General features: G+C 41.7%; 1 protein-coding gene across 4 annotated transcripts in view; it reads left to right on the top strand.

Moving 5' to 3' along the window:
* The first annotated feature begins 12,261 nt into the window (after nt 1–12,261).
* The window catches only part of cblb (Cbl proto-oncogene B, E3 ubiquitin protein ligase), a 50,812-nt gene continuing 35,102 nt past the window's right edge, over nt 12,262–27,971 (top strand). For 2 of the 4 annotated variants that reach the window (XM_029519910.1, XM_029519908.1), the window contains exons 1-4: nt 12,262–12,601; nt 13,400–13,577; nt 13,820–14,070; nt 27,521–27,667. In XM_029519910.1, coding sequence (XP_029375770.1) covers nt 13,410–13,577; nt 13,820–14,070; nt 27,521–27,667 — 566 coding nt within the window. In that variant the 5' untranslated portion in view covers nt 12,262–12,601; nt 13,400–13,409. The remainder of the gene's footprint in view (nt 12,602–13,399; nt 13,578–13,819; nt 14,071–27,520; nt 27,668–27,971) is intronic. The other 2 variants (XM_029519907.1, XM_029519909.1) reach the window with 2 other exon arrangements.

Below are 27,971 nucleotides of genomic sequence, written 5' to 3' on the forward strand. Positions count from 1 at the left end.
GTGTTTTCCTCGTTAAGAGTGATTTTGAGTTTTTACCTTGATCCTCCGCTTAGTAGCGTGAGTGAGTTTCTCTTGTTTTATTAGTCAGGTTTTTCCTCCCTACGGAGTGTTTTTTGTTTTCCCCCTTTTTCCTTGTGACATCCCTTTAAGTTAATGTTTCATAGCCCTGTTTCCTTTTTTTCCACTTGGGTCTGAGATCATTGCTGCCAAGAATAAAGTCTGTGTCTTACAAAGCCTCTGCATCTGAGTCCTGGCCTGACATTTAGACTAGTCTTAAGAGGATCTACATGTCTTTAGTTTGAATGCAGATTAGAGTCACATCTACTATGGTACTTCTCACTAGTATTCAGTTTCTGTTCTCAATTTTGTATGTTTTTGTTAAATGTACTTAGCACACATACGCATACTCACATGCACATATATGTGTGTGCACATACATGTGTGCACATGCACGCGCGCACACATACATACTTGGGATTTTATCTTGATGACCTGTAGTATGTTTTGTTTTGTTTTGTTGCTTACTTCATACTTCAACCTTAGTTCTTTATTGTATTTCGTTGATGTTTATTTCCTATGCAATGTAAAGCTTTGTATCTTTTGTTTTATTGAATGTTTAGGTGAGATAGCATATAACCCTTTAAGGAGCTTTCATCTCACCTGCACAATCTCTTTTCTTCCTTATTTTATTGTTGATAATTTTATACCAACTGCTTTTTATATTGTGCAAATAAAAAAACACCCTGATAAAATGGAGGTAACCCACTTAACTTTAAACATTTAAAATCTTGGTATCTATCTAGTTAATAACAGAGTAGCATCCAGTCCCACCTTATTAACCATCTGAGTATGCCACTGGCCACATCCACACTGAATTAGAAGACTCTGTCAAATACATCAGAATAAACTGTATCCTAAATGTGGGTGTACTGCTGGCCAGGTGGACTAAGCCCTTGCCCCCCTCATCTCTAGATAAAAACAGAACCGACTGTGGGACCTGATGTAATCGATCCCAGGAAAAATGTATAATCTTTGGATCTGTGCCAAACAGGCCAGCTGGTACCACAGCTGAGAGGCTATAAAATTGTTGAAAACCAGCACTCTTCCTCTGTATGACATCTGGAAGTGAATCCATCTCCACTGCAAGAGTTTGCCCTCAATCTTTTCAATAGCATTATCCCAGTTCTTTTTTATAACATTGTCTGCTCCTCAGGAAAAAACTTAACCCCCTTCATATTTTTTGTTTCTTGAAGAAAGGTTTTTAACATTTTTGCTGGATACACCTGAGTAGGTGACAGCAGTGAGTGAGAAAGATCACTGTCACCAGAAACACTGCCCTGACAGTCACTACTGTCCAACAGCTCAGGCCTCCTTTTCGTCTGTGTCTGCTGGCCATAGCTCCTACATCCCATTCAACGTGTAGAGAGGAAAAAGCTTAGTTGGAAAGAGCTGTGGAGTATGGAGGAAAGTAGTCTAGATTTTTGATAGGGGCAACATATGATGTATTACCAACTCCCCAGAACCTAAAACCTTGGGTAAATGGAGAAAAATGCTATGTTCATTGTGTTCAGGTACTTCAACTTTTAAGCACATCTTGTCAGGTTGTAAGGTTCGTCTATCACAAGGACAGTATACGTGGCAACATAACCAGGTTTTAAAAAGCTTAGCTGCAGACATTGAAGATATACAGAGGCAGGCAAATTTAGGAGGGTCTAAAACAAAGAGAGTTGCAATTCAGTTTGTTCAAGAAGGAGGGAAAGTTAATAAGATAACAAGGAGGCAAGGCAGCTTAGAGGATGCTGGTGACTGGGAGATGCAGGTGGATTTAGGAGGAAAGTTTGTTGTTCCCCAGGAAATAGCCTGTACGAAGCCTGGCCTGATAGGCCTGAAGGCCTGATATAATTTTGTGGTCTAGGAGTAGAAAGAGAGTACATTTCATAGAGCTGACTGTGCCATGGGAGGATTCAGTTGAAGAAGCATATGAAAGGAAAAAGCTCAGGTCTGCGGATCTAGGTAAGGATGCTGAGCAACAAGGGAGGAAGGTTAGGATTTGTCCAGTGGAAGTAGGATGTAGAGGGTTTGTAGCCAGATCTGTTGTTGCTTTGTTGAGGGAGTTAGAAGGAAGAGGACAGAGTGTGAGGAAAGTAGTCAAGGAAATGTTGGATGAGGCAGTAAGATCCAGTCAGTGGATTTGGATTAGAAGAAGTAATAGTAGTTGGGGTCCCAGCAGGGGGAGCGCTTAAGACAGACAGACTCTAGGGAGAAGCAGAGGAAGAAATCCAGGAATAGGAAGCGTATGTAAGTGGAGGGTGTTTCCTGTTAGAGCCTCTTTGAGACCATGCGGTTAGTCCAGGTGAGTTGGCCTGATTTGGTTTGAGTATAGGACAGTTCAGGTGGGTTTGGTTGCTGAATCTGCTAGTGTAGTTTGACCTCCACCTTCTGCACCCTCTTGACTTTCATGCCCCCTACCCGAACCAGGGTCTGTATCCCGAACCCCGCTTTAACTGGTGCAGTTGGTGAGAGGTCAGAGTAGTTGACGGTCATGCTGTTTGAGAGAGTTGTGTTTGTGTGAGGAGTGGTGATGGCTGGCATTAGGGGGGTGACTCTGGGATGCCAGTGTTCACTGTCTAGCCTCCTGGAGGTGTTGTGGGCCTTACTAGATGAAACACCAGTGAAAGGAGGTTCCCACCTGATGACCCCAAAGACATGTTAGCTATCACTGCTCACTGGCCTAGTTAGATATTATCTGTAGGGCACATAGGGCTGGGTGAAAGTTTGTTGTTAGGAAGCAGCGATAGTTTGAAGTTTGTTGTTAGTTTTTGGGAGTTAATCACTGAGTCTGGTCCATTTTTTGTCGCACAAGTTTCTTGTGTTTACTCTAAAAATGCAAGTATTGGATGTTACATTGGCTGTTAAACCGAAAAACTTCCTAAGTTACCCAACAGAGCAAGAAGATATACGCTCATCTACGTCGCCACCATCTTGGATGCGATCAGCGCTTACTCCTGCTGGACCTTTGATGGCTGTAACGAAGGCCCGTGTAATTCAAGTCAATGTGGGCGTGAATTTGAGTGGGACAGGTGTCTTATTTCATTGAGTTGTAGGCGGGACCATATTACGATCTTCGGCTAGTCGCAAATACCTAGGATAAAATATATAAGTCAAGCAACCCGCTAAAACAGTGAGTGAGTGAAGAGAAAAAATACAGAAGACGATTTAGAGAGCAGGGAAATGGCGGGAGCTCGTGAAGAAGAAGAAGACCGTGTGGCTTATATTTTGCATACTCCCTTTTCAAGATTGTCTTTTCAGCCAAAACTAGATACTATCCAAAAAGGTTGACCATCACCTTCCAGCACCGGCACAGAGTCAGAGCCGCAGCAGCACACAACTGAATTTGTAAAAAGTATTCTGTAGACCTAAACATACAATTTGCGGACAGTTTTATAGCCATTAAGGCTTAATGAAAAATAGCTGAGCATAACTTACTTCGAATCCTGATGGTTTTGTGGGCCTTTTCTATGAACTCTAATCTTTAGTACTTTCAATAGATTTTCTATTGGATTCAAGTCAGGTGATGGGCTGGGCCATTCTAGCAGCTTTATTTTCTTTCTCTGAAACCAAGTGAGAGTTTCCTTGGCTGTGTGTTTGCCACTCTTGTTTTATTTTCATCATCCTGGTAGATGGCAACAGATTTGTAATCAAGAATGTCTCTGTACATTTTCCCATTCATCCTTCCTTCAATTAAATGAAGTTTGCCAGTGCCGTACGTTGAAAAACAGATCAAATCAAATCAAATCAGATTTATTTGTTTTGTGCCAAATCAAAACAACATTAAGGCACTTTACATATAGAGCAGGTCTAGACCAAACTCTTTATAAATTTATTTAAAGAGACCCAACAGATCCCTTGATGAGCAAGCACTTGGCAACAGTGGGAAGGAAAAACTTCCTTTAAGAGGCAGAAACCTCGAGCAGAACCAGGCTCAGGGAGGGCGGCCATCTGCCTCGACCGGTTGGGTTGAGAGTGGGAGAGAGAGCGAGAGAGAGAGAGAGAGTGAGACAGGCATTGGAGGAGGGGGGTGTAGGCAGGAACATGTTGTTGCATGAATTTCATGGAGTGTGTTTTTTAAGAAGGATGGTTCTTATCAACGCATGCAAGGGGGGAGGAAAGGAGAGCGAGCGAGACAGTCGTCACAGTCACAGTCATAGTCATAGTGACTTGTTAAGCGACAGGAATTTGTGACACATGTTGCATCCATTTATGCATTTAATCATCATGAGTCATCAATTTGTTAACCATTAATTAAGTTTATGATTTGTACCCTAATTGTAAGGTTTTAACCATTATTTTAATGGCATAATTTGAATGACTTGACAAAACATGAGGATTAGTTAAGGCTGTAATTTTTTTTGTACAACTGAATGTGTCTTTTACTTGTTATTGTGTGAAAAAACAAAGACTCAGCATGTTATGGACACTTCCAATTCAAAAATTTTCTCCATAAATATAAAGCATAATGTGAATGCTGCCACACTTACCAAGTTTTAGAATGCCTTCGTCACTTGTCCAGCATGTCCTGAACTTAGGGACAAGAACAACATCAACCAAGGGCCCGCAGATCTTGGAGGAATTGCAAAGGTGCTGGAGGTTAGTCTTGAGTAGTGTTATCGTAGATATCAGCTATCACATCTGCACACTAGCCTCTCCCTGAAGAACATTGATCGCCTTTGCAAATGGGCTCATGGTCTTGCCATACTCTCTCTGTGAAAAACGCAATCTCAGCAGGAGTCACCTGTCAAACTGTCCATCTCCGCCTCCTCCTCCTCCATGGGTGAGTCGTCTTCCCCCAATGACAGCTCCTCCTCCTCTCTTTCGTCACTGGACATCTCGGACAACGGGGGCCAGATCCACCCCATTGGTACCTCTCGCAGCGCTGTGGAGCCTGGAGGGCTGGTCAGGGTGGCGGCGATGAAACTCCCTGATGAGTTGATCATCCAGGATGTGGCGAGCTGGCACCCATGACCTCTCCTCCGGACCATCCCCCTCCCAGTCGACGAGGTATTGGAGGCCCCTCCCATGACGACGGGAACGCAGCAGGTGGTGAACCGAGAAGGTAGGGCCCCCCTCAATAATCTGAGGAGGAGGTGGTGGCTGAGAGGCAGGCATGAGTGGACTCTCACTCACTGGCTTGATCTTGGAAACGTGGAAGGTAGGGTGGATCCGCATGGTGCAGGGCAACTTGAGCCTGATGGCTGCAGGGTTGATGATTTTCTCAATGGTGAATGGCCCGATGAACTTGGGAGCCAGCTTCTTGGACTCCACCCTCAGGGGAAGATCCCGGGTAGAGAGCCACACCTTCTGACCCACCAGGTAGGTAGGCACCCTGGAACGACGACAGTTGGCAGCTGTGGAGTAGCGATCGGCAGCCTTCAGGAGAGCAGTTCTGGCCTGGGTCCAGGTTCGGTGGCAGCAGTGGATGAAAGTCTCAACAGAGGGGCAGGAAACCTCCTTCTCCAGTGCTGGGAACAAAAGAGGCTGAAAACCGTAGACACACTGGAAGGGGGGCAACCCAGTGGCAGAACTGGTTAAGGTGTTGTGGGTGTATTCAACCCACAATAGCTGTTTGGACCACGTCGAGGGATGCTTGGATGCCATGCAGCGGAGTGTCGTCTCCATCTCCTAATTCATCCTCTCTGACTGGCCGTTAGATTGGGGATGATACCCGGAGGATAGACTGGAGGTGACCCCGATGAGACAGCAGAACTCTCGCCAGAATACTGAGGTGAACTGGGGACGACGATCCGAGACCACATCAGAGGGGAGGCCGTGGATCCGGAAAACGTGCTGCAGGACTAGTTCAGCCGTCTCCTTGGCCGAAGGGAGCTTAGGTAAGGGCACGAAGTGGGCCATCTTACTAAAACGGTCCACCACTGTCAGGATGGTAGTGTTACAAAGTCCAGGGAGATGTGAGACCAGGGCTGATGGGGCACTGGCAGGGGTTGCAGGTAGCCGGTCGGGGCCCGGCGGGAGGTCTTGTGCTGACTGCAGACTGGGCAGGCATTGATAAAATTCTTAGTATCCTCCTCCAAGGTGGCCCACCAGAACTGTCGCTGAAGGACCTCCTTAGTGCGCCAAATGCCAGTGTGGCAAGTGAGCCAGGAGCCGTGGGCCCATTGCAGGATGTCAGACCGTAACCCCTGAGGGACAAACAGGCAGTCGAGAGGACGGGAGCTGGGACCTGGCTGATTTTCCAAGGCGGCTTTAACCCACTCCTCCACCTCCTAGGAGAAGGAAGCCACCAGACGGGGAACAGGGAGGATGGTGTCCGGGTTGGGGGTAGTGTCCTCCTTCCCCATGAACTGGCGAGACTGGCTTGACGTTGCGGGAGCCCGGCCGATTAAACCACCAGATTAAACTGGAAAAGTTTAATCTGGTGAAGAATCAGGACCACCGGGCTTGCCGGGAGTTAAGTCTCTTGGCCAAACGGATATACTCTAGGTTTTTATGGTCAGTCCAGACCAAAAAGGACAGCTTAGTTCCCTCCAGCCAGTGGCGCCATTCCTCCAGTGCCAGCTTTACTGCCAATAGTTCTCGGTTTCCAATGTCATAATTTCTTTCGGCCAGGGACAGTCGCCGGGAGAAAAAGGCGCAGGGGTACAGTTTCTGGTCCTCAGCAGACCGCTGAGAGAGAACGGCTCCCACCCCCACATCAGAGGCGTCCACCTCCACCACAAACTGTCTCTAGGGGTCGGTAACCAGGAGGATGGGGGCAGACGTGAACTGGGCCTTGAGGTTCTGGAAAGCCTCCTCCGCTGCCTGGGACCAGCAGAAGGGAACCTTGGATGAGGTGAGCGCGGTGAGGGGTGCAGCCACGGTACTATACCCCTGGATGAACCTCCGGTAGAAGTTGATGCAGGGCCGCAGGGACTTGTCAACAAAGAAGAATCCAGCACCAGCAGGTGAGGAGGAGGAACGGATAATACCGGCAGCCAAGGCGTCATTGATGTACAGATCCAAGGCCTCTCTTTCAGGTGCAGACAGGGAGTAGAGGTGACCCTTGGGGGGTGAGGTGCCGGGCAGGAGGTTGATGGCACAGTCGTATGGCCGATGAGGGGGCAGGGAGGTCGCCTTGGCCTTGTTGAACACCTCCCTGAAGTCGTGGTATTCAGAGGGCACCCCGGACAGGTCTGGAGGAGGATTGGAGCTGGTCGCTGGCTGAGGTGCTGTCGCTTGTTTTAGGCAGACCTGATGGCATGAGGAGCTCCACCCCAGAATGGACCCCGTTAACGAGGCAACCCCCAAGGTGTGGGGCTGCAGAGCGAACAGAATGGAGCAGTGTGTCAGGAAAGGGTTGCAGCCCTCGGGGTCCCCCGAATAGCATTCCAGGGTACCCACCCGGGGCTCAGGAGCGGAGCCCAGCGGAGGAGCTGGAGGGGCTGGAGCGGGAGCCGCTGGTGAAGACAGGGAAGCCGCTAACTGTTGTACCTGGTTAGCTAGAGATGTGGAGCGCTTGCTCCAACGCAGACGCCGTCTGCCGAGCCCCTGCTGGGTTGGAGGCCATCTGAGCCTCATGGTGCTGGAGTATTCCCTCCACCCGCTCCAAGCGGGCTTGAGGGGAGGGAGAGTGTGCTGGGTCCATTTGTGGCCAGAATGTACTGTGACGGATGTGTCTGGAACCCAAATGCAGCACTCCAGAGCTCAGGAACAGTTGGTAATGACTTTTATTTTCACAGGAGTTAAACAGGAGTCTTAGCAGGTGAATTAGCTTAGCGTTCAGTTCACACTTCAGACTGGTAGCCCAAAAATAGTCTCTGGCTATCTGGCTCGTGAACGGAGATGAGTTCAACCTGGTCGCAGGACTGAGGAGGGGGGCATGCACCCTCGGACCCGTAAAACTCTGTCCTTTGGCGGCCAGGAGAAACGGGAAAAGGCTTCCTTTGAATGAAGCCGTCGGCACTTGGTGTCCAGAGCCAGACGGATCAGCCGAAGGTGCAGAGGAATCGATGAGCGGTGAGCTGTGGCGGAGTCGTGGCCAGGCAGAAGAGTTGGAACCAGGAGAGCAAGCAGACGCTGGGGACGCCGAGGCTGAACCCGTGGTCAGAGACAGGTCAGTACACTGGGAGGCAGATGAGAAGAGCAGGTCGGGGACAGGCAGGGTCGGCACCAGGAGATCAGGCGAAGAAGGAATGAGTCTCTCATAGTAGAACAATCGGGCGAGGAGCGAGAGTGCTGGACGTATTTATATGCCAGGCTGATGAGACAAGCTGAGCAACCAGGTGAGCGGAGTTGAGCTGATGAGGGGGCGTGGCTGGGAGGTGGAGTGAAGCAGAGGCAGGGGGAGTGGTAGAATACAGAGGGCAGAGGGGAAGCAGGAGAACAGAGCTGTGACATCAGTGGCTACAAAAAAATCAAACATTTACATTTTGTAACACAACTGCCTAGCAACAACTACAACTGTCAATTAAAAAAAAAAAGGAAACAGACATCAGTTAGTGACTACCTAATTTAGGAAATCCTTTCCTTTAATTTTATGTATAATTTTAGAAGGTAGGTCTTATTTCTGGATGGTATTATTTAATCTATATGTGCAAACATGAATGACAACCGTACCACTCACCACCAATCGATTCAGGAGCAACAGCGAACATCATCAGTGAATCAGTTTTCAGCACACTGAAACCATGCCCCCAGCTCACTCTAGCCGATATTAAAGTATTCCCATATGGCTGTACCAACCTACTGCCCATAGCTGGTGCATTCACATGCAACATGCAAGCAGGACACAAAAAGACTACAGGTAAATTCTATGTGATGAAGGCTGATGGCTGCATGATGGTTGTTTCCGGAGTATGTGTCAGGGATGTGTGAGTGCTGGAGCAAGTGGAAGTGGGTTGAAGGTGGTGGCAAGATATATATTTAATAAACAAAACCAAGACTTGGAACAGGCATAAACATAATCACATATACATAGTAAATACAAAAAAAAAACAAAACAAGGCAGGGCTCTCAGGGAAGAGGACAAGGAACAAGGAACAAAAGGACAAGAGGACAACAAGACAAACAAGGATCCAACACAGACTAGACAGACACCCACACTGTGAATATATATATTCTACTTTGAGCTTCAAGCTAATAGCTACGCTTCTCCTTCGTCTCCAAGCTTCCTGTCCTCATTCGTATCTCTACCAATGGGAATTCCCTTTTTCTGACTTTGATGTCATCTCAGCACTTTGTCAGGGCTTTACATACCATGTGTTGGCTCCTACATATATGTCTGTGTGACTCTCCTATCTCCTCTGTAAATCATCTTCTGACACCTGTGACTGCTGGTTCACCTCTGCTGAGTGTATGTGAGTGATTTCTTTGTTTCTTCTAGACCTCTCACACTGCAAACCATTATATTTGCTTTTCTTATATTTAACATAGTAATTTGTTTCTTTTAGTAATTAACATGGTGACATTTGTGCTCTTCAGTTCTGTTGTAATATTATATGTGTTACATGTATTCTTTAGTACTCAGCATACTCAGGTATTACATGTGTTCTTCAGTATTTAGCATAGTCTTGCTCACAGTTTTTTCCCAAAATTTCCTTCAACTTCAGCTCAACCCTAATTACCACCTGAAATCAAAACATTGACAGACCTCAAGGTTTTTAACACACAAGCAAAACAATGGTGGAAACTGAAACAAGCATGTAAACATTTACTTTAACATAATGTACTATTATATTATTTTATTTTTATTATTAGTTTTGTATTGTTTGTATTTTAATGTTTTTGTACTGTTTTAACTTTGCTTGGAAGTTTTAGTAAAGGCGTAACCACGGACAGGGGTTGAAAATTAGCTCTGAGCCATCAGACATGTTCACAAAGATGAGGCAGTGGGCATGCCAGTACGTTGCAAGGATGTTTACTCAAGCATAACAGGAACCTTACCTACAACAGGTCCAGGGAAAACCCACAATAGCACTTGGCTTTATTCCGTTAAACAGAACATACCCAAGCGACCAGAAGCAGCACATGGAGGTCTCCTTCAGAGTGCGCTATGAGACTGCGCTCTATATGGCGCATGCAAGCTCAGGGAGCATGAAGTATTCTGAGTGTGGAGATGTCTGTGATGGCTTGTGTGCAGGGTGGACAGGGTGCCTGGATGGTAGGAGAGAGTGAAGTGAAACCTTTCTAAGAAGACAGCCCATCTGGCTTGGCGTGAGGTCAGCCGGCAAACAGAACGGAGATAGGCCAGGTTTTTATGTTCTGTCTAGCTGATGAACAGCCACAGTGCCACCACACCTGAAGGGCCAGGATCACTAAAAGCAACTCCTGGTTCTCTCTGCTGGAGTCAGGCATCTTGAGAAGAATGCAAATGGGTGAAGTTTGTGGTCCGCAGGCGAGCGCTGGAGGAGGCCTCTCCCAGCGCTCGCTGCCAGGTCAATAACCTGGCTGCCTCGTTGCTCTTTCCTAGTGGAGGACATAAAAAAAACTGCTGGACTAGCTAAGGGCTGCTCTGTGGTTCCTGCAAGTGCTGAAGGGAGGTCAAGGGTTGCTTGACCTCTGGAGCCACCTATGGACCCTTTGCCTCCAGACCATACAACGCTTCCTATAATGGAGGAAGCCAGGGCAGTGGAAGTCTGCTGCCATGCTGAGCCAGGACACTGGCTGCAAATCCCTGTGGCTACTTGACAAACTGTTGGAGGAGGTGGAAGGAGGACACCCTGGGCTCTTTAGGGAGAGAGAGATGCTCAATCCTTCCCCCAGTAGCCTCTGCCTATAGCAGCATAGCTAAAGAGTAGAGGATTTCAACTTTTTAACTATAAACTCTGTCATACAAAAAACTTTTAAGCCTGATCTTGAAAATTGCTAAAGAGTCCACCCCCAGACTGATATTGGAAGTTGGTTCCATAGAAGAGGAGCCTGATAACTGAAAGATCTGCCTCCAGATTTACTCTTGGAGAGTCTAGGAACCACAAGTAAACCTCCATCTAGAGAGCGGAGTGGCCTGCTAGGACAGTAAGGAACTATGAGCTCTCTGAGATATGATGGAGCTTGGCCATTAAGCGCTTTATATGTTAAAAAAAAGATTTTAAATTCTACTCTATATTTTACTGGCAGCCAATGAAGAGCAGCTAACAAGGGAGAGATGTGATCTCTTTTCCTAGTTGAATAAACTGAAGGAATGAACAGCAATTATACGAATCATTTGATTGCTATAAAGGCTGTTATACAGACTTTTCTATTGAGTATTGATGAGGGTATCAATTATTTGCCAGAGGTATGAATAAATTCGGACTTAACTGCATAACGGAACATACATACAAGAAAAAGGGAAAACTACAGCTGTATCCCGATAAGAATTTCAAAATAAATCTTTATTGCTACTTGTGTGTATATACACCTGTACACATGTGACTGTTTTCCCTTTTCATAGTTTTGATGTGTGTAGAGTTATTCTTCTATTCTTGGTTGCTCATTGTCCTAATACTTGCAATTAGTGTGACATCACTGTGATGATATACTTTATCTTTAGAGCCGTAACCGTACTGTACATATTTTAACACCCACCCTGCTTCCTGTGTCATTTCCGGTACAGCACTGCTGGCTGTGTCCAGAGTTGTGTGGACTTTGGGAGCGGCTCCACTATCACAAGTCTCTGTGGCTGTGTCTAGGCACGAATATGAGTATAGAGCAACGCCGGAAGTTTTGACAGTGTACTCCAGAATAAAATAACGGCCTCTCTTGTTCTGGGGATGCGATGAGATGCAATCGTAAAATGTACAGCTCCATCTAAAATCAAACGTAAGTAATCGTAAACATAATGTTATTAAATATGCGGGGCGTCCATACCGTGGGCTACTCGCTCCAAAAGCATGGTCGTGACAGAGTAGGCTAATTAAAAGAGACATTTTTGAAATTGTTAAAATATTAATCACGGTAATGATGTAGTAATCAGCTAATATTATTCTACAGTGGGCTGTCACCTTTGTCCCGTCGCATCAGCGCACTTTATTTTGGGTGCTGAAACCCGGTATCAGTATTCTTTCTTATTCAAATTTATATCGCTGATATCTCGCTATCAAGCCAGCCAGCCATCCACACACACAAACGAAATACAAGGCGTAGTGGCGTACCTTCAAATTAAAGGAAGTGAATAGCACTGTTTGATGGAAAAGGAATATTAGAACATAAAGGTTTGGCTTAACATCATTGAAGAAGTGATAAGTTAATTTAAAAGAGCGTAAACGGCATACATTTGCAATTTTTTATTTAAATTACTGTCTCTGAAATTGAGCTTTATTTTGAAATATGCAAGTGGACGTGGTACACTTTTACGTTCGCATCCTTTACAGTGATGTCACGGTACAAAATATTCTGTGCAGACCTCCCTGGTTCGCGATTTTCAAACTATTCCAACAGCTTCCTGAAAACAGCTTTTTAAAGGCAACAGCAAAATATGGATGATCGACAATAAAGTCACAGGATCACACACATTGGAGACTTTTCCTCTCACTCATTCCCGTCGGACACTTGGACACTCCTTGTTTTTGTGAGCTGGATGTGGATTCAAAACCAGCAGGGATCCCAACAAACCTTTCTCGGTGGTGTAGTAAGTTGGGACTTTGTTTGAAGTGGATGATCGATTCAATGGCGGTTGTGTTGAAAAGGCCATGACTCTGTTCTGGGCTTCACGTGCTAGTGTAATTTGTTCTGGCAGTTAAGCGTCTTTTAAAACCAAGCCCAGGAAACCATGTATGATGGTTAATTATAGCAAACAAACAAGACTAGCCTCAATTTAGCACACAGATGTATAGAAGAACAACTCATTAGTAGCCGCGACGAACATAAACTAGATCCTACTGACACGAGTCCAAGCAGCAGTTTGTTCTGTGTAATATGAGTACTGTTTCTTTATGTCTTGATTTGTGAAAATTGCGCGAAAACAGTGGACATCAATGGCCTTTAGGGAGGACAATAGCATGTTTGCTAGAAAGGTTTAAAATGTCACTTGATTTAAAACACACTGAAGCCTGCGCCGAGACATTTTTTCATAGGCAGTCATCCCTGCTGACTGTAGGAGACTATAGGTCTTACAGTTTTAGCCTATAGCCAATAATATGAAATTGGAAAACAGCCGTGAATTGACAGGTGACAAATTCTGTCTGCTATCTCAAACAACTGAACAGCCATGAGCAAAAATTAAATATTTGCAAGTGGTGCCAAACAGAGCAACTCTAACATATTTTTATTAACAAACAGAAAATGTTAGGGAGTCAGGGAAAGTGTCAGGTAAATGCGGTGGAACATGGTCTAAAGAGATCATTAGGAAATTATATTCTACAAATTCAAAATGATAACATTTTCAAGTAAGCAGTTCCTGGCTGTAATTATTCCTTTTTCGCCTTAGTGTGTAGGAAATGGCAACTGCTCTTAGTGGCCGTAACCCTGGTGGACGTGGACCAAACCGAAGTAAGGGTCGGATTTTGGGCATAATTGATGCCATTCATGATGCAGTGGGGCCACCAAAGCAAGCAGCTGCCGACCGGCGGACTGTTGAGAAAACCTGGAAGCTCATGGATAAAGTTGTAAGTTCAGACTGATAAACCTATTGGGCCAATTCTGTGTTCTAGATGCATGGTGGTTGAATGCATGCTTAGGGGTAGAGGGGCAGAGGGGTATGCTCTCCATGCTCCACTCCATTAAATTAATTTACACATCTATTTATAGACCGTCTTCTTTCGTCACATAATTGAGGCCTCTAATGTCTTGATACATTTCTGTTGTTGTTCAGGTCAAATGTTCAGACTTTTGGATTTTTTTGCCACAGGTCAGGCTGTGCCAAAATCCCAGACTCCAGTTGAAAAACAGTCCGCCATACATACTAGACATCTTACCTGATGCCTACCAGCATCTGCGACTCATACTGGGGAAATATGAAGAGAACCAGAGTCTCACACAGCTCAGTGAGAATGAATACTTTAAGATATACATTGATAGCCTCATGAAAAAATCCAAACGGGCCATTCGTCTCTTCAAAGAGGGAAAGGAGCGAATGTATGAGGAGCAGTCACAGGACAGGTAAGAGACTAAGAAAAATATTTTTTTCTATTTTATGGAGAAATTTGGCAATTGAGGGTGACCATGCTCATAGTGCTCAGAAGGTTAACAGATGTGCCTTGAATTTTCACTTTTCAGTGATGATAGTCTTGGGATACCTTCAAAGCTACCAGTTTATCCTGGATGAAGAATCTGACAGAAGTTCCATAGATTATAATTTTAATGATTGAAATGTTAGTAGTCCTCTTGGTGACAGCAGCCGGAGGTCCCATTCTGTTACAGTGCCAAGTTGGAAGTATGTGAGTACATTTGTGTTTGTTAGAGGTATATTGTGGGATTTGCTGTAGGATGGCCGTTATTGAGTTGTCACTGACGGATATGAGCAACATCTGTGTCATTGCTCTTGTTCTCTTACTAACTGGCAACTTTGGTCATTACAGCAGGACTCTATAACTGAGATTGGTACAGATACAAATCATCTTTACAGAGAAGCAGTTAAATTAACTTTTTACCCCTCTAGAACATTAGATTTAAGAGAAATTGTGAGGTGATCTCAAAAACTATTTTTCATAAGCAACCAGGTAGGGTTGTGAATAATAAATCGATACGACTGGATAGTCAGTTTGATAAGTGAGAGATATGGTTGTGTTGGTAGCAGCCTCTTAAATCGATAGGAATCAGTCATGAATCCATAGATGAATCAATTGTAGAGTTATGGATGGGGTGTCTCGAGACTAGCAAATGGGCTTTACAATTTGTGTGTCTAAGACGTGTGGCTGCCTGCAAAATGACTCTTGCGCATGCGCCGTAGCTGGCATTACTATGACAGAAAACAGACAACAACACTAATATTAATAACTGCTGCTTACAGTTTTCAGTTTGCAACATGTTTACATTGAAATGTTGCACCTTTGTTACCTACCGCAAGTGTTCAAAACACTATGCTCAGGCTGAAATGTTGTTGTTCTTATTTTTGCCCACCTCCAACAAAACGATGTTCATTCAGCAAATGTTTTTTTGGTCCATGTCTAAAAATAAATATATTGGCATGTGATTTTGTTATTTTTTAAATTTTATTTTAGCCAGTGCTATACAGCAACAATGCTTGGGGATATGTGGTCATTTATATATTTGAAAATACTGTAAGAATGTCACTTTTATAGAATTGACTTCTTCTTTATTTTATAATGTAAGATTAATGTCTACATCAACAAATGTTAACAGCAGAATCAAATCGAATTGTTATTCTTACAGTGTATTGAATTGTATTGAATCGTTCTGTATTAAAAGTATATTGTTTTTGAATCGTATCGTAACCCGTGTATCTAGATGCGTATCGAATTGTCTATCACAGAGAGATGTGCAACCCTACTGCCAGGTCTTTTAGATTTAGAGACTTGTATGTATAATAAATAGATGAAATATAATTTTAGTTATAATTACTCACAATTGACCCCGAAATGATTTTGACCTGACAATGTAAAGGCTTGTTTGAGCATAGGTATGACAGGTAATAATAACTGAACATGTGCTGACAGGAAAGGGAAGGTGATGGTGAGTGTGAGGTTTAACCTTTTTCACCAGGGGTGCAGAAAGAACACCCAGCAGTTCAGTCATCTCCATGGTTTGCAATTTGCTAGCTGTGACATATCAAACACTGATTTTTGCTAGGGGCTTATAATTGTCTGGTGTGTCATCTTCACATTAATAACTCCACTGTAACTCAGAGCCTGAGTGATTCAGATTATAGAGCGTAGGGGGTGAAGATGGAAAAATTCTAAAAAGGAGGGATATTGAGCAGAAAATAAATGCTGCAGTTGTTGTATAGGTTATCAGTATAAAGCAGAGTGTTGCTGGCGTTTCTCCTACAGTGAATTTTACTGAACATTGAATTCACACTCAGATGTCACATCATTGGGCTGCTTGGCAGCATAGTGGTTAGCACTGTTGCCTCACAACAAGAAGGTTTCCTCTGGGTACTCTGGTTTCCTACCATCATCCAAAGACATGGAAGTTTAGATTAACTGGTGACTCTAAATTTCCCGTAGGTATGAGTGTGAGTGGTTGTTTGTCTCTGTCTGTCTCTATATGTTGGTCCTGCCATGGACTGGCGACCAGGGTTTTCCTTGCCCTTGCCCAATGTGAGCTGGGATTGGCTGCAGCACCCTCTGCGACCTGAAAACAGATCCACTGAAAAGAAAAGAAGGCGAATAAAAAAAATTAAGTGAATGTTTCATTCCTGTAGTTTGGTGATTGTTGTTAAAATGCTAACAGGGATATTGTTATTACATAAACCAACATTTTTCACCCAAAATTTTGGAACATGACAAAGAAATGGGAACGAAAGTGCACAAGCATTGATCCTGTACTGGGTGATGAAAATTTGTATCTAGTGTGCTCTGCTGAAACACAACTTCCAAAATAGTGATGAAAGTGGCCTGACTATGCAACACTGTACGTTTAGGAAGCCATGTCCTAAACGAGGAGAAAAAAACAACTTTTTTTTTTTCTTTTTTCTTCTATGATTTATCAAAGATAAGAGCATTAGATCATTGAGGTAGTGAAATGCACCTGTGATTCTCAGGAGCTCTGTCTGTCTTATGCAGTGCAAAGGGAAAATCCCTGTACATGTTACATCCTGTTCATATATTTCCTCTCTGGTTGAGCCCTGAAAGAGTTGTTCAGCAGAGTTATTTATCTTGCTTCTTTTCTTCCTAGCTCAACTCAAAGCTGAATTTGTCAAAAGATCATGAGTGGTGCACACAGGACTCATATAGGACACATAATGCTACTCATAGAGAGAAAATTAGCAACTCAAGTTTTAGTTTTTATAGTAAAATTATATTTCACTATTCAACCACTGCCTTGCAGAGGTTTAAAGAATTATTATAAGCAGCTATAAGCATTACTTAATCACATGGTAGCCACACCCTAATGAATATCCTACTTTTTGAATAATTTTTCCCAAAATGGCATCATTTAAAAAATTAATATTGATTTTTTTTTTGTAGAGTCTGCACTGAAGAGGACTTGGAACAACAGATAGAAACCATAAGCCCATCAGGAAAACATTTAATGAGCTAAAAAATTAAGGAAAAAGTAGGGCCCTTTTCATATAGACTTCAATACATCTAACTTCTTTTACAACTTGTGGTGTTGCCTCTTTATTACCATAATTTCCAGACTATAGAACGCACCTGAGTATAAGCCGCTCTGCTAAATTTAAAGAGAAAAGCAGTTTTGTACATATATAGGCCACAGGTGTTGGAAATATCGGAGGACATGGCATATGGCAGGAATTATGTTACACAGTAAGATTTAGCTTTTTCGCCAGATTGATTGACTTTAACTTGAAAGCTGCATCAAATGCATTGCTTCATGTGTTTACCATGATAAGGGTGTGTGCATGAAGCGCAAAATAAATGACTGATCTGAAGAATTTAGTGTGGGTGCGTTTAATTTAATTTGAACAACTTCATTGGTCCACTGTGACCTGTTCTGTAATTTCTTTGGTCTGATGTGATGCTAAATCTATTGGCAGCATGAAGCTCGTTACCTGTAAAAATCCATAAATTAGCCACATAGTTGTTTAAGCCACAGGGTTCAAAGCATGTGAAAAAAGTAGTGTCTTATAATCAGGAAATTACGGTACTCCAACGCAGGTTGGCCCTTGCACTTTGAATGTGGGTCCTCTTTTATTGTCTTGAGATGGATTGTATTCCTTTTGATTAGTTGAGGAAGATCTGTTTTCTTATTTCTTCTATTCAAGTTTAAAAACACGGATTGCCACCTTTGGATTTTGTCGGTTCATCACTGAATATCAACTTCGATTTCATATTATTAATATTTATTAGATACAATCACAAGCATAATGCATTATCGAGCTGATATTAACAGATTTTTACATTTTTTGCAAAAACAGTGCAACACTATTGTGAGGGTTTGATTTAATTGTTGTGTTATTGCCTATTCATAATTCATCACATTTCTTACATTAGGATGTACTGCTTCATGGTGAACTGGTGTTGCTGGATGCACCAACATTTGTCTGCTTGTTCAGACCTTGAACCTATAGAAAAAGCTGTTGAAATTGAAATTGTGTTTTCCTCTGTGATATTTTGCATGGATCTCCCTGAGGTTATGGGCTTGAGCCTGATGGACTGGTTTATTGGTCCTCATTCATTCATTCATTTTCTACTGCTTTTCTGGGTTGCGACAACCACTCACACCTATGGGCAAACTTCTTGTTGTGGAGCAACATAACTGCTATTCTGCCTGGTTTAGTGACCCATTTCTAAGTATATCACCACTAAAGTGTTGAAGACAAAAATTGTGTGTAATCAGTTTAAATTGTGTAAACAGACAGAGAGTGCTGTACAACAATAAAAATGTTTTCAAAGGTACAAAATATGTTCACATTGCACTAAATGTATGTGCTTGTGCTGTGCTCTGGTGTCATCAGTGGAAGGATATTGAGACGCTCATCCACCCTCATATCAGTCACTCTGTTAGTATATAAATAATGTTGTACACGGTATACAATATCTGATTGTAGAAAGTAATACATTCTCTCTGTGGAATTTTCAAATCATATCTGGTCAGGTGTCACATCCGTATCCAAGGACATAGTTAGCTATATGTGGCTTGTGACTTGTACATGGCCGCCTGATTAATTGCTGCGATCATCACCAAAATCTTTCTTCAGAACTGCCATCTGATGTCCCTGTGCCCTCCCCAAGCCCGGCCACCCTGTCTATATTGTCTCAGACCACCATATCCCCATCCCCTGCTTCTTTCTATTCCACATGCTTAGCAAGACACAGATGTGTCTAAAGTGCCTTGAACTTTGTTATGATTTGGCACTATACAAATAAATCTGATTTGATTTGATTTAGATGTGATAGGAATGTGAGAAGAGTTCAATCCATTAACTTTATGTTTTACTTTAAATGCTTATGTGTTTTGTTCTAACATTTGAGTGGCATTGCCTGAAAGCTCTGAAAGTCGTTTCTTTGCCCCCCCCCCCCCCCCCCTTTTTTTTTTTTTTCAAAGTAACTTTTTGATTTCAATAACAAACCTTAGCCACCATAATCTGTTGGCAGTGATTAAAATTGCTTTATCAGTATAGGGCAAACAGAGTTTTTGTTGAGTGTATGTTAGTATCGTACATGTTGTCAGTCATTGGTCCAGACAGTGGATAATTGTTTATTCAGCCAGATTAACCTTATCTGAGTTGAACAGGAGAAAGACTTGCAATCACAGCATAATGATGACATTGACAAACACAAAAGCTGTAGCTTCAACTCAATTCTTCCAAGTACCATTTCAGTACAGGTGATGTCCTTTTGCCAAGGATCAGCTTTAAAACTTGAAGTTGCTTGAAATAATCTTGCCAGTTTTAGAAATATCTCTTTGAAGATTAAGTCAATTTACCTTTTTTCCTATGGTTAAAGTGGACTTTCACAATCTCTCAACTAGTTTCAAGTTGAATAATGTACACCCAGATATTTTTATAATCTCACACCATCTAATATCCTTGTGATGTTTTACAATCAGACAATTTAAGACTTTGAAGATAATTACTAATGAACATTCAAGGGATATATGCCATAATTACAGTTCACACTGTTGTATCCAAAGCACATTAACAACAGTATGACTTTGACACTACACCCTGCAAACTCTCTCATGTCCTTCCTTGATGGAGGCCCATCGCACATCTGATGTAATTTGCACCACAGAGTGCTTAATACACAACATGACAGGCACATTCAGCTGCTTCCTAAAGTGATTGTCTCTAAATATAAAAGTGCATTTCTTTTGTCAGAAGTGTTTCAAATAAAAGAACATTGCACCTTTTTCTCTGCAGTGCATTTACTCATTTGCCCCAGAATAAATGCAAATTAACTCTTACTAATAGTCAAGTGACATATTGGAGGAGCATGCTTAGTATTTTGAAACTTTTGGCTGTAACCAACAATTATGATGATCGCTCGCTGAGTTGAGAAAATGGTCCTTTGGAAGCAGTATTTCTGTACTGTGGGCTTTCCAGGCCTAATCTGTCCATACAGGAACTGTAAGGAAATGTGCCACATACACAACTGGAACAGATTTAATATATTTTGATGGTAGTTCTGAAAGAGAAGTCTAACTAAGAGGAGAATTCCCTATATGGCGCAGGGAGATAAAGAGATGGATGAATAAAGACTTGTTGATTGAAATTATGTTTTGTAAAAAGAAAAAAAAATGTTGTGAGATCTTGGAGCTCCAAAAAATGGCTGACTTTCTACAAGCACAGACTTTGTTATAATTTTGGTGTACATGAACAGTTTACTGTTTTGCTGAAATGAAAGCTATTTTTCAGTTGCTTTGACTTTGTCAGGTGAACACAGAGAAACAGACGAAGATGTGTTTCTAAAATTGCAGTTTAGCTGGACTCATCTACAGCTAATTAAAATACAATTTTTTTCCTGACTCTTGTTACAGGTGGCATTTATTGATGTGGTTGAATTTCCTAGTGAATCCTACCCTACCCTACCCAAGCTTCACACTTTTCTGACGTGAAGACTTTGTAGCATGACTGATGCTGTAAAATACTTTGTCTTTCATTATTGATTATATGGATTTTCAACAAATCTTTGATTTCTTGAATGTCATATTCTACCCATAGTACTCAATCCTTTCTGAAGTATGGTTAATAATTAAGATTATTCAACAGAACTGACACCTAGTACCTTTCACATGAATAAATCTTGTCTTTGCAAGTTGACATGTCACAGCAAGCAGTCATGCTTTGAAGTGATGATGTCAGATGTTTCCATGAAAGTCAGTTAAGGCCTGAGTCTGACTGAGATGAGTAGGCCTCCAGAAAATAGAACCATCTTGGGAGGAAGTGGGGTACCAAAAGAGGAAGCCAGAGCACTTCAGTCAAGAAGCAGGGGGCTCTTGACAGGACATAAGGGAAGTGTGTGTGTCTGTGATGTTAGCAAGGGTGGGCTAAGGTTCATTGCTAGGCTTACTCACTGCTCTATGGCTGAAATTCATTCAGACCTGTCAACATATTGATGCTATCAACCCAGCTTTTCACTTCTTGTCAATATAACAGGATACTATTTCTTTGTGAAAATTTTACTGAAACATCCAGTATCATAGATGGAATTAAAAATAAAATGTTCTTTTGAATGTTGAATTAAACAGTGTTAATCATTAACAATCATTATCACATTCCTATCCTATCTGTCTGTGTGCAGCCACACACACACACACAGACAGATACACAGATACAGACACTTTGACATATACAGACATAGATATCTAGAGAAATACACCCACTGACAGACAGTCATATAAACACAGATATTCAGATACACACACACATTGAGTGCCATACAGGAAAACACACACAGACATACAGAGTGAAAGTCAATGTTGTTCACTTTGTTAATTCAAGTTCTGTTGTCATTGACAACAGAATAGTGAAGGAGAGGCGAACAGATGAATGAATGAATTAATGATGAATAATTAATGCTAATAACACAACACCACAACACTGTCTTTGGCATCGTAGTCTCATAAAATCATAGACTTCTTGTGCCAGGGAGTTAGGTTTAATTGCAGCATCTTCTGTGGTTGTGAAGGCCAATCCAGGAATGGCAGACATGACCGTAAATGTCACAGGTGTAGGCCAGATCCAGTGATGTTGAGGATGTGGTGGTGGTTTGCTGCTTCCTGAACATTCTCTTTGTTTCTCAGTGTTAAGCTGTGTGGTGGTGTGGTGTGGCAGTGAAGGGACGGGAGCCAGTGCTAAGTGACAGAGGGAACTCAGAGACCAGAACTTACTTACGGCACAGTGGGGTGCAATCCACTTGACTACCATGTCGCTTAGTCCAAAAAATGATATTTGAGTGGACCCTGAACTTTAGCACACATAGCTTCATTTAGTCAATGCAATCTAGGGCTCAAATAATTTGAGTACCTTGATTACAAAACGATTGAGGAATTTTCTCTGCCTCAAGGAATCGTTTAATTTTTACAGAGCATGGTATTTCGCCTGGACTACTTTTAATCTGGCACAACGCGATGATGTCATGCAAAGGAAGAAGATAGCAGACGCATAGACGTATATATGTAGATGCCACATGGAGCGGGTTTGGCCGCTGCTGTGATACGTCAGCATCGCCGCCATATTGGATGAGGCAAGGCTGCACTGTCAACTAATAAACTAAAAATGGACTTAATTTCATAAAGTGCCTTTCTACAAAGAATTTTACATTAATGCCTTTCATTTATTCATTCACCCATGCACTACTTTACTTGACAAACAGTTAAGGACCAAAAACAATGTATTTAATCTTCCCAGATGACTAAAAGAAGAACTTCATTGATCACACACACATACAGTATATAGGCTATACTGTATATTGGAATAGGAATCTAGTGTGGTTAAAAAATAAAGTAACACATCTTCTCACTTTTACTTATTCATTTTTGGTCTATTTTTCAGGCATGAGAACACATTTTAGTCATTTTTCCAGGCATGAGAATTACATATTTTTAGCGAAAAAACAACAAATTACAAAATGTTACATATGTCTATTTTAGCCATTTTTCAAGCTATAGTCATTTTTCACACACAGTACACAGGCTATGTACAACAAACATACTCACGCAAAATGCATAATTAATTCCTTCACGTTCAGAAAAGAAAAAAAAATACTGCATAGTATGGCATTCATTTATTTAATCCTTACTACCTTACTGTCGAAGTCCTCCAGCTTTAAATGCTCACTGCAGAACATGGAGAACAAGCTTGCATTGAACGCATCCCTCCCGAGAGCTGCTTCTCACTGGCTCGCCTCCTGCGGCTATCTTTGGGACACCTATGTATGATGACTTTTTGATGACAAAAGTTAGCCAAGCAATTTACAACAATCTTACAAAAATGTTTGGGGCAAAACTATAAAATAAAAATTAAGACTTCATTGTTTAAAGGCAGGTTCGACTGCGCTAATTCATTGCTTATATTCTAAATAAGGGGTAACATACAAGATTGTTCTTCCTCCTGTTCCTTATCTACTATGGATGTGTAAACTGAGTTGTTAAATTGCTAACTCTATAGGGTTTGATGAAAATGAATACCACCATGAGCAGAAGAAATCAAAATAAATGAATGAATGTGCGGGAATACATAGTATTTTCCACAACATCAGCAAATTATGCTCTCAAAATTATGTTTAAAAAGGCCAAATAATTCATTATTCTAGAACATGTGCTTCAACAAGAAGCAGCAAAGTCGGGTAGCTCTCAATTTTTACTAAATTTTACCATATTTTTGTTGTAGTTTTATTATTTTTTGTCAATTGCTGATGGTTATTTCTGTGGGGAGAAGAATTTACTCAAGAAAAGAGCTTTCTTTGAAACTGGGCAAATCTGGAGGATACCACCCGATTCCAGCTGAGAGAAAGGTGTTTTCGTGGTTGCTGTGCTGGTGCAAAGATGAAGGCCAGGAAATGTAGATATAAGCCCTTTCTGCCATCGATCGTCATGGGAAATCTCAACTCTCTGCCCAAAAAATGTGATGAGATGGAGATATTGGTATATCATGAGTGCAGCCTCATGTGATTTACTGAAACCAGGTTGAATCAAAACATCTCTGATTCTGTACCATTCTGAGGTACTTGTATTAATATCTGGAGATTTCGACCCCTGCTGACTGGATAATGTTTTGTTTTTTGTTTTTTATATATATATTTTTATTTTGATTTTGATGAGTGACTAGGTGAATTTCCCCTTGGGGATTAATAAATTCAGTCTATGGGCCAAATACTATCAAAGGTAATTGTTAAGTTTTACCTGTGAAAAGTAATTCCCTCAGATTTGGTTTAGGGTGTACAACGTTTGCAACAATTCCACGCATCCGATGCTTGCCTCTTCCAATATGGTGGCGACATTGACTTCAGTGCTCAGTGCAGCATATATTTGGTTTTACCAGCTGCGAGACTGCCCTGTCTTCAAGGTTGATGTGCAGCCGACAATGAGGCCTCTCGTCCTCGACCTTGCCTGTATCCATTACTCTCATCTTAAAGGCTAATTTTTTCTGTTCGGTAGCTCATAAAAACTTAGATCAGGGTTCTTTACCTGTTAGTAGACCACCCTACCACACAGCCTTTTGGGCATTTGTTTGTGTTTGCTGGCACACAGAGAGTGACGAGAGACACTTTCACACAATACAAAGTCGATGGAGAGCTCTTGATTGTTTTCCCCTCCATGGCCGTGGCTTTTGGAGTATGATGTGTTGCACTCTGTCTCGATGGCGGAAGAAAAGATAAATGTTGACTGTCTAAAAAAGGAATCCAGTTGTTCATTATTAAGTGAAATGTTTAATTTTCTCATGTATATATATATAATTGCTCTTTAACTAAACAAATGTATGTTTTATCCGATTACTCAATGGAATTTCCAATAGAATACTCGATTACTAAAATATTCAAGAGCTGAATGCAATCAGTAGCTTTTCACCAGAACATCGATAATAGATAATAAACCAATTTAAAACAAAAAGAACCTATGAACTGCCTGTTGGCCTCACATTGTTAAAATGTATGCATCACTGGATTTGCAGCATTTCATTGTTGTAGCTTGCAAATGTAGATGTGAATCTTAATGTGAAAAAAGTCGAGATGAACTGCAACACTGTCAGGACCACTGAAAAAAACACTGATGTAGGAAAAATGTTTGATTTGAAGTAATCTCCTGGCATTACGAGGTTAGCACGCCAAGTGGATGGATGGTCAGGCTTTGCCTGGGGTGCTTGTCAAATGAGCACATTGCAAAACTGATGAAATGGCAGAGGGAATAGGACACACGCGCAAAACTAACTAACCAAACCCTGCAAAATGTCACTGCAGAATACTTAAATACTCCACCTCTCCTACATACTGTATGCTAGAAGTGAGCATTCCCATAATGCAGTGTGGATGGGAAAATGCAACAAAACTAACAGAAATTAGTGCATACACATTGTACACCTCAGACTGCATATGTCTCATATTGCTTGGGTGATGGTGTTTCAGGGCTGAGACAGCGTTCATAAAGAGGCTCAATTTTAAGTTCAAGTCACAAGTGTTTTGTAAGCATCTGGAGCTTTACCTTCTGCATCCCAATGGAGGTTTTTTTGGCTGCTCTTCAGTTGATAACAGGCCTAATGGTGACTGGAAGAGCATGCAATTACTTAGATGGGTGTGGCTTTTTCTGATGTAGACACACTCTAAGCACACACACACAGACTGGAGTGCAAGCACAAAGGCACAGAACAGAAAGTGATTCTCACTTCAACTTAAACCTACAGCTCTCATCTTCACCTTAATTCAGTCAGTGCATTTTCTAAATAGTATCCCACAGTTGCAGTTTATTAATATAGCATGGGAAGCTATGCATTGTATAAACATGGTCAAGAACAATAGAAAAGTCATCTGCTATGTTGAAACTAATTTAACCCAAACAATTCAGAGATTGATTCAAGTCTTCTAAGAGAACTTGCACATACTGTCTCACGACTGCTATCTCAAGAGTTGACCATTCCGTTGTATTTCAGCTACATCATTGTAAGTCAGCAGACCAGTGAATACAGACAGGTTTAACTAGATAATAAGTGTATTCCTGATATACTTTATCAGTCAGAATGCCTCCTTCCACTGCATGATGTGATTTGGCGGCATGTGAAGTGTGTGGCAATAATTCTGGTTCTAGTTTAAATCTAGTTATTTTTTACAGTAAGTTACTTGAGTTCAAGGTGTTACCACTGCAAGATTTACACTTTGCATAAATGCTCTGCAGTTCTCTACTCTTCATGTGAGATACAGGAAATATGGTTGTGCACAAAGGGTTGTGCTGTATCAATTGGCTATATACTATAGAAAAATAATATCAAACATAGACATAAGCACAATATTCACATTAGCACAAAAGTAGCTGGCAATTACTTTCTATCTACAGGATGAGATACAGGATGAAAACAGCTTATTGAACAGTGCACTTAGTGTCACCAGGAAATAAAACCCTGGGACGCTTCAATTGTACATGCAACAGTGTGGCACTGCTGTTATTTTTTTGTCTCAGTCACAGATAATGGGAATATTCATTCCCATTCATTCCCAGCTCACATTGGGCGATTGCAGGGTACACCCTGGGCACTCCAGCAAAAGGCCAACACACAGAGGCAGATGAACAACACTCAGACCTATGGACAATTTAGAATCACTGGTTAACCTAGACCTAGACTTTGGACAGTGGGGAAACCCACTCAGGTATGGGGAGAACATGCAAACCAGGGTGGGAACCAAACCCACAACCTTCTTATTGTGGGACAACAGCACTAACCACTATGCCAGAATACCAAAACCAATAATGTGTTCATGTATCCCTCGGGTTTCTAATTTAGGCACTGTAGTTGTTTATTCTCCCTATCCTATGCCCAGTATAACCCCCAAGAAGAACGGCTTGCACAACTTGTTACTACACAGTAGTTAGTGGAAGAGGCCTTACAGCAAAGGTGACAATCGAGGTTACTGTCCACATCTTAGCCATTTTTGCTCTAATCTCACAACTCACTTCCTATAAAGACAATTCAACTTCAGAGAACGGAGTTATTTATTTGTTTCTGTGGCCCTGACCAACCCTGTTTGTGCAATTCAAAGGCAAATTAATATTGAACATTGAAAAGACAAACTGGATGTGGTATGGCAGAGCCAAAATCACTTTTGACAAGTATTTGACTGACCAAGAGAAATATTAGACCCAGACTCTGCCACTGGCAGATTTATATTATAAATATAGCTCTAATTCCTTTCAACGCCCTGATGTAGCAGCATATATGTAAGTGTAATGTAAGTGATTTTCATTAGACATGGTTTAAAAAGGAAACAACATATTCCTTTCTTTCCTTCAAAGACAGAAACCTTTAATTGTTATGACCCCTAAGCTTAAAGACATTTGTGACATCATATTTTGGTTTTTAAAACAAAGGAAATTACTATGAATCTAAAATAAAGTAATATGAAGACTTAATTGATAGAGAGAATTTCATAGAGTAGCGAGGGTTTGAAGAAAACAGGAAATATTTCAGTTAAGTACATCACAAATTAGGGGGCTGACAGTAAAAATTATACTACACATTACAATAATGTAAACTGAATTTACTGTACCAATATTTGTGCAAATGGAATGCAGTAGTATTAAATATATGTGTACAGTGTTTCACTTAACTATATATATATTAATATGTGTTAAATATGATAAATCAGCAATAATGGTTTTACTGTGAAACATTACACAACATTGTCAGGAAGCTGTTTGGTGCCATGTCCCAATCCAAACCTAGGTCGATCTGAAGGTAATATTATTTCCAGACTGTATGTATCACATGAGGCTGTCACAGTGCACCATTTCCTCTCATTTTGGTTCTCCTTTGCAGGAGGAACCTGACCAAGCTGTCTCTGATCTTCAGTCACATGCTGGCTGAAATCAAAGCCATCTTTCCTGGAGGCCAATTCCAGGGTGACACTTTCAGGATCACCAAAGCAGATGCTGCTGACTTTTGGAGGAGATTTTTTGGAGAAAAGTAAGTATTCCCTCATTTTGGAGTTGCTTGTTGTACCACTCTGTTCTAGTTTTCCTTTGGTATATCAAAGGTACAGTCTACAGTCTGTTAGGCTGCTCGAAGTGGATGTTTCCTGTTTTTCAGTGTCCAGGACATTCTAGCAGTTTTTTGGTGGTCCAGGCATATGAAGATGTCATTTCTCAATGTAATGACATGAAAGAAATGTTTGGGTATTGGACTCATACTTACATATGTAAGAACACATTCAGGCCAAAACGTGTGTGATAAATATGTTATTGTGTTTTCAATCAATCATTCATATTCT

The sequence above is a fragment of the Echeneis naucrates genome, chromosome 14 (assembly GCF_900963305.1).
Source record: "Echeneis naucrates chromosome 14, fEcheNa1.1, whole genome shotgun sequence".
In the NCBI taxonomy this organism is placed as follows: Eukaryota; Metazoa; Chordata; class Actinopteri; order Carangiformes; family Echeneidae; genus Echeneis; species Echeneis naucrates.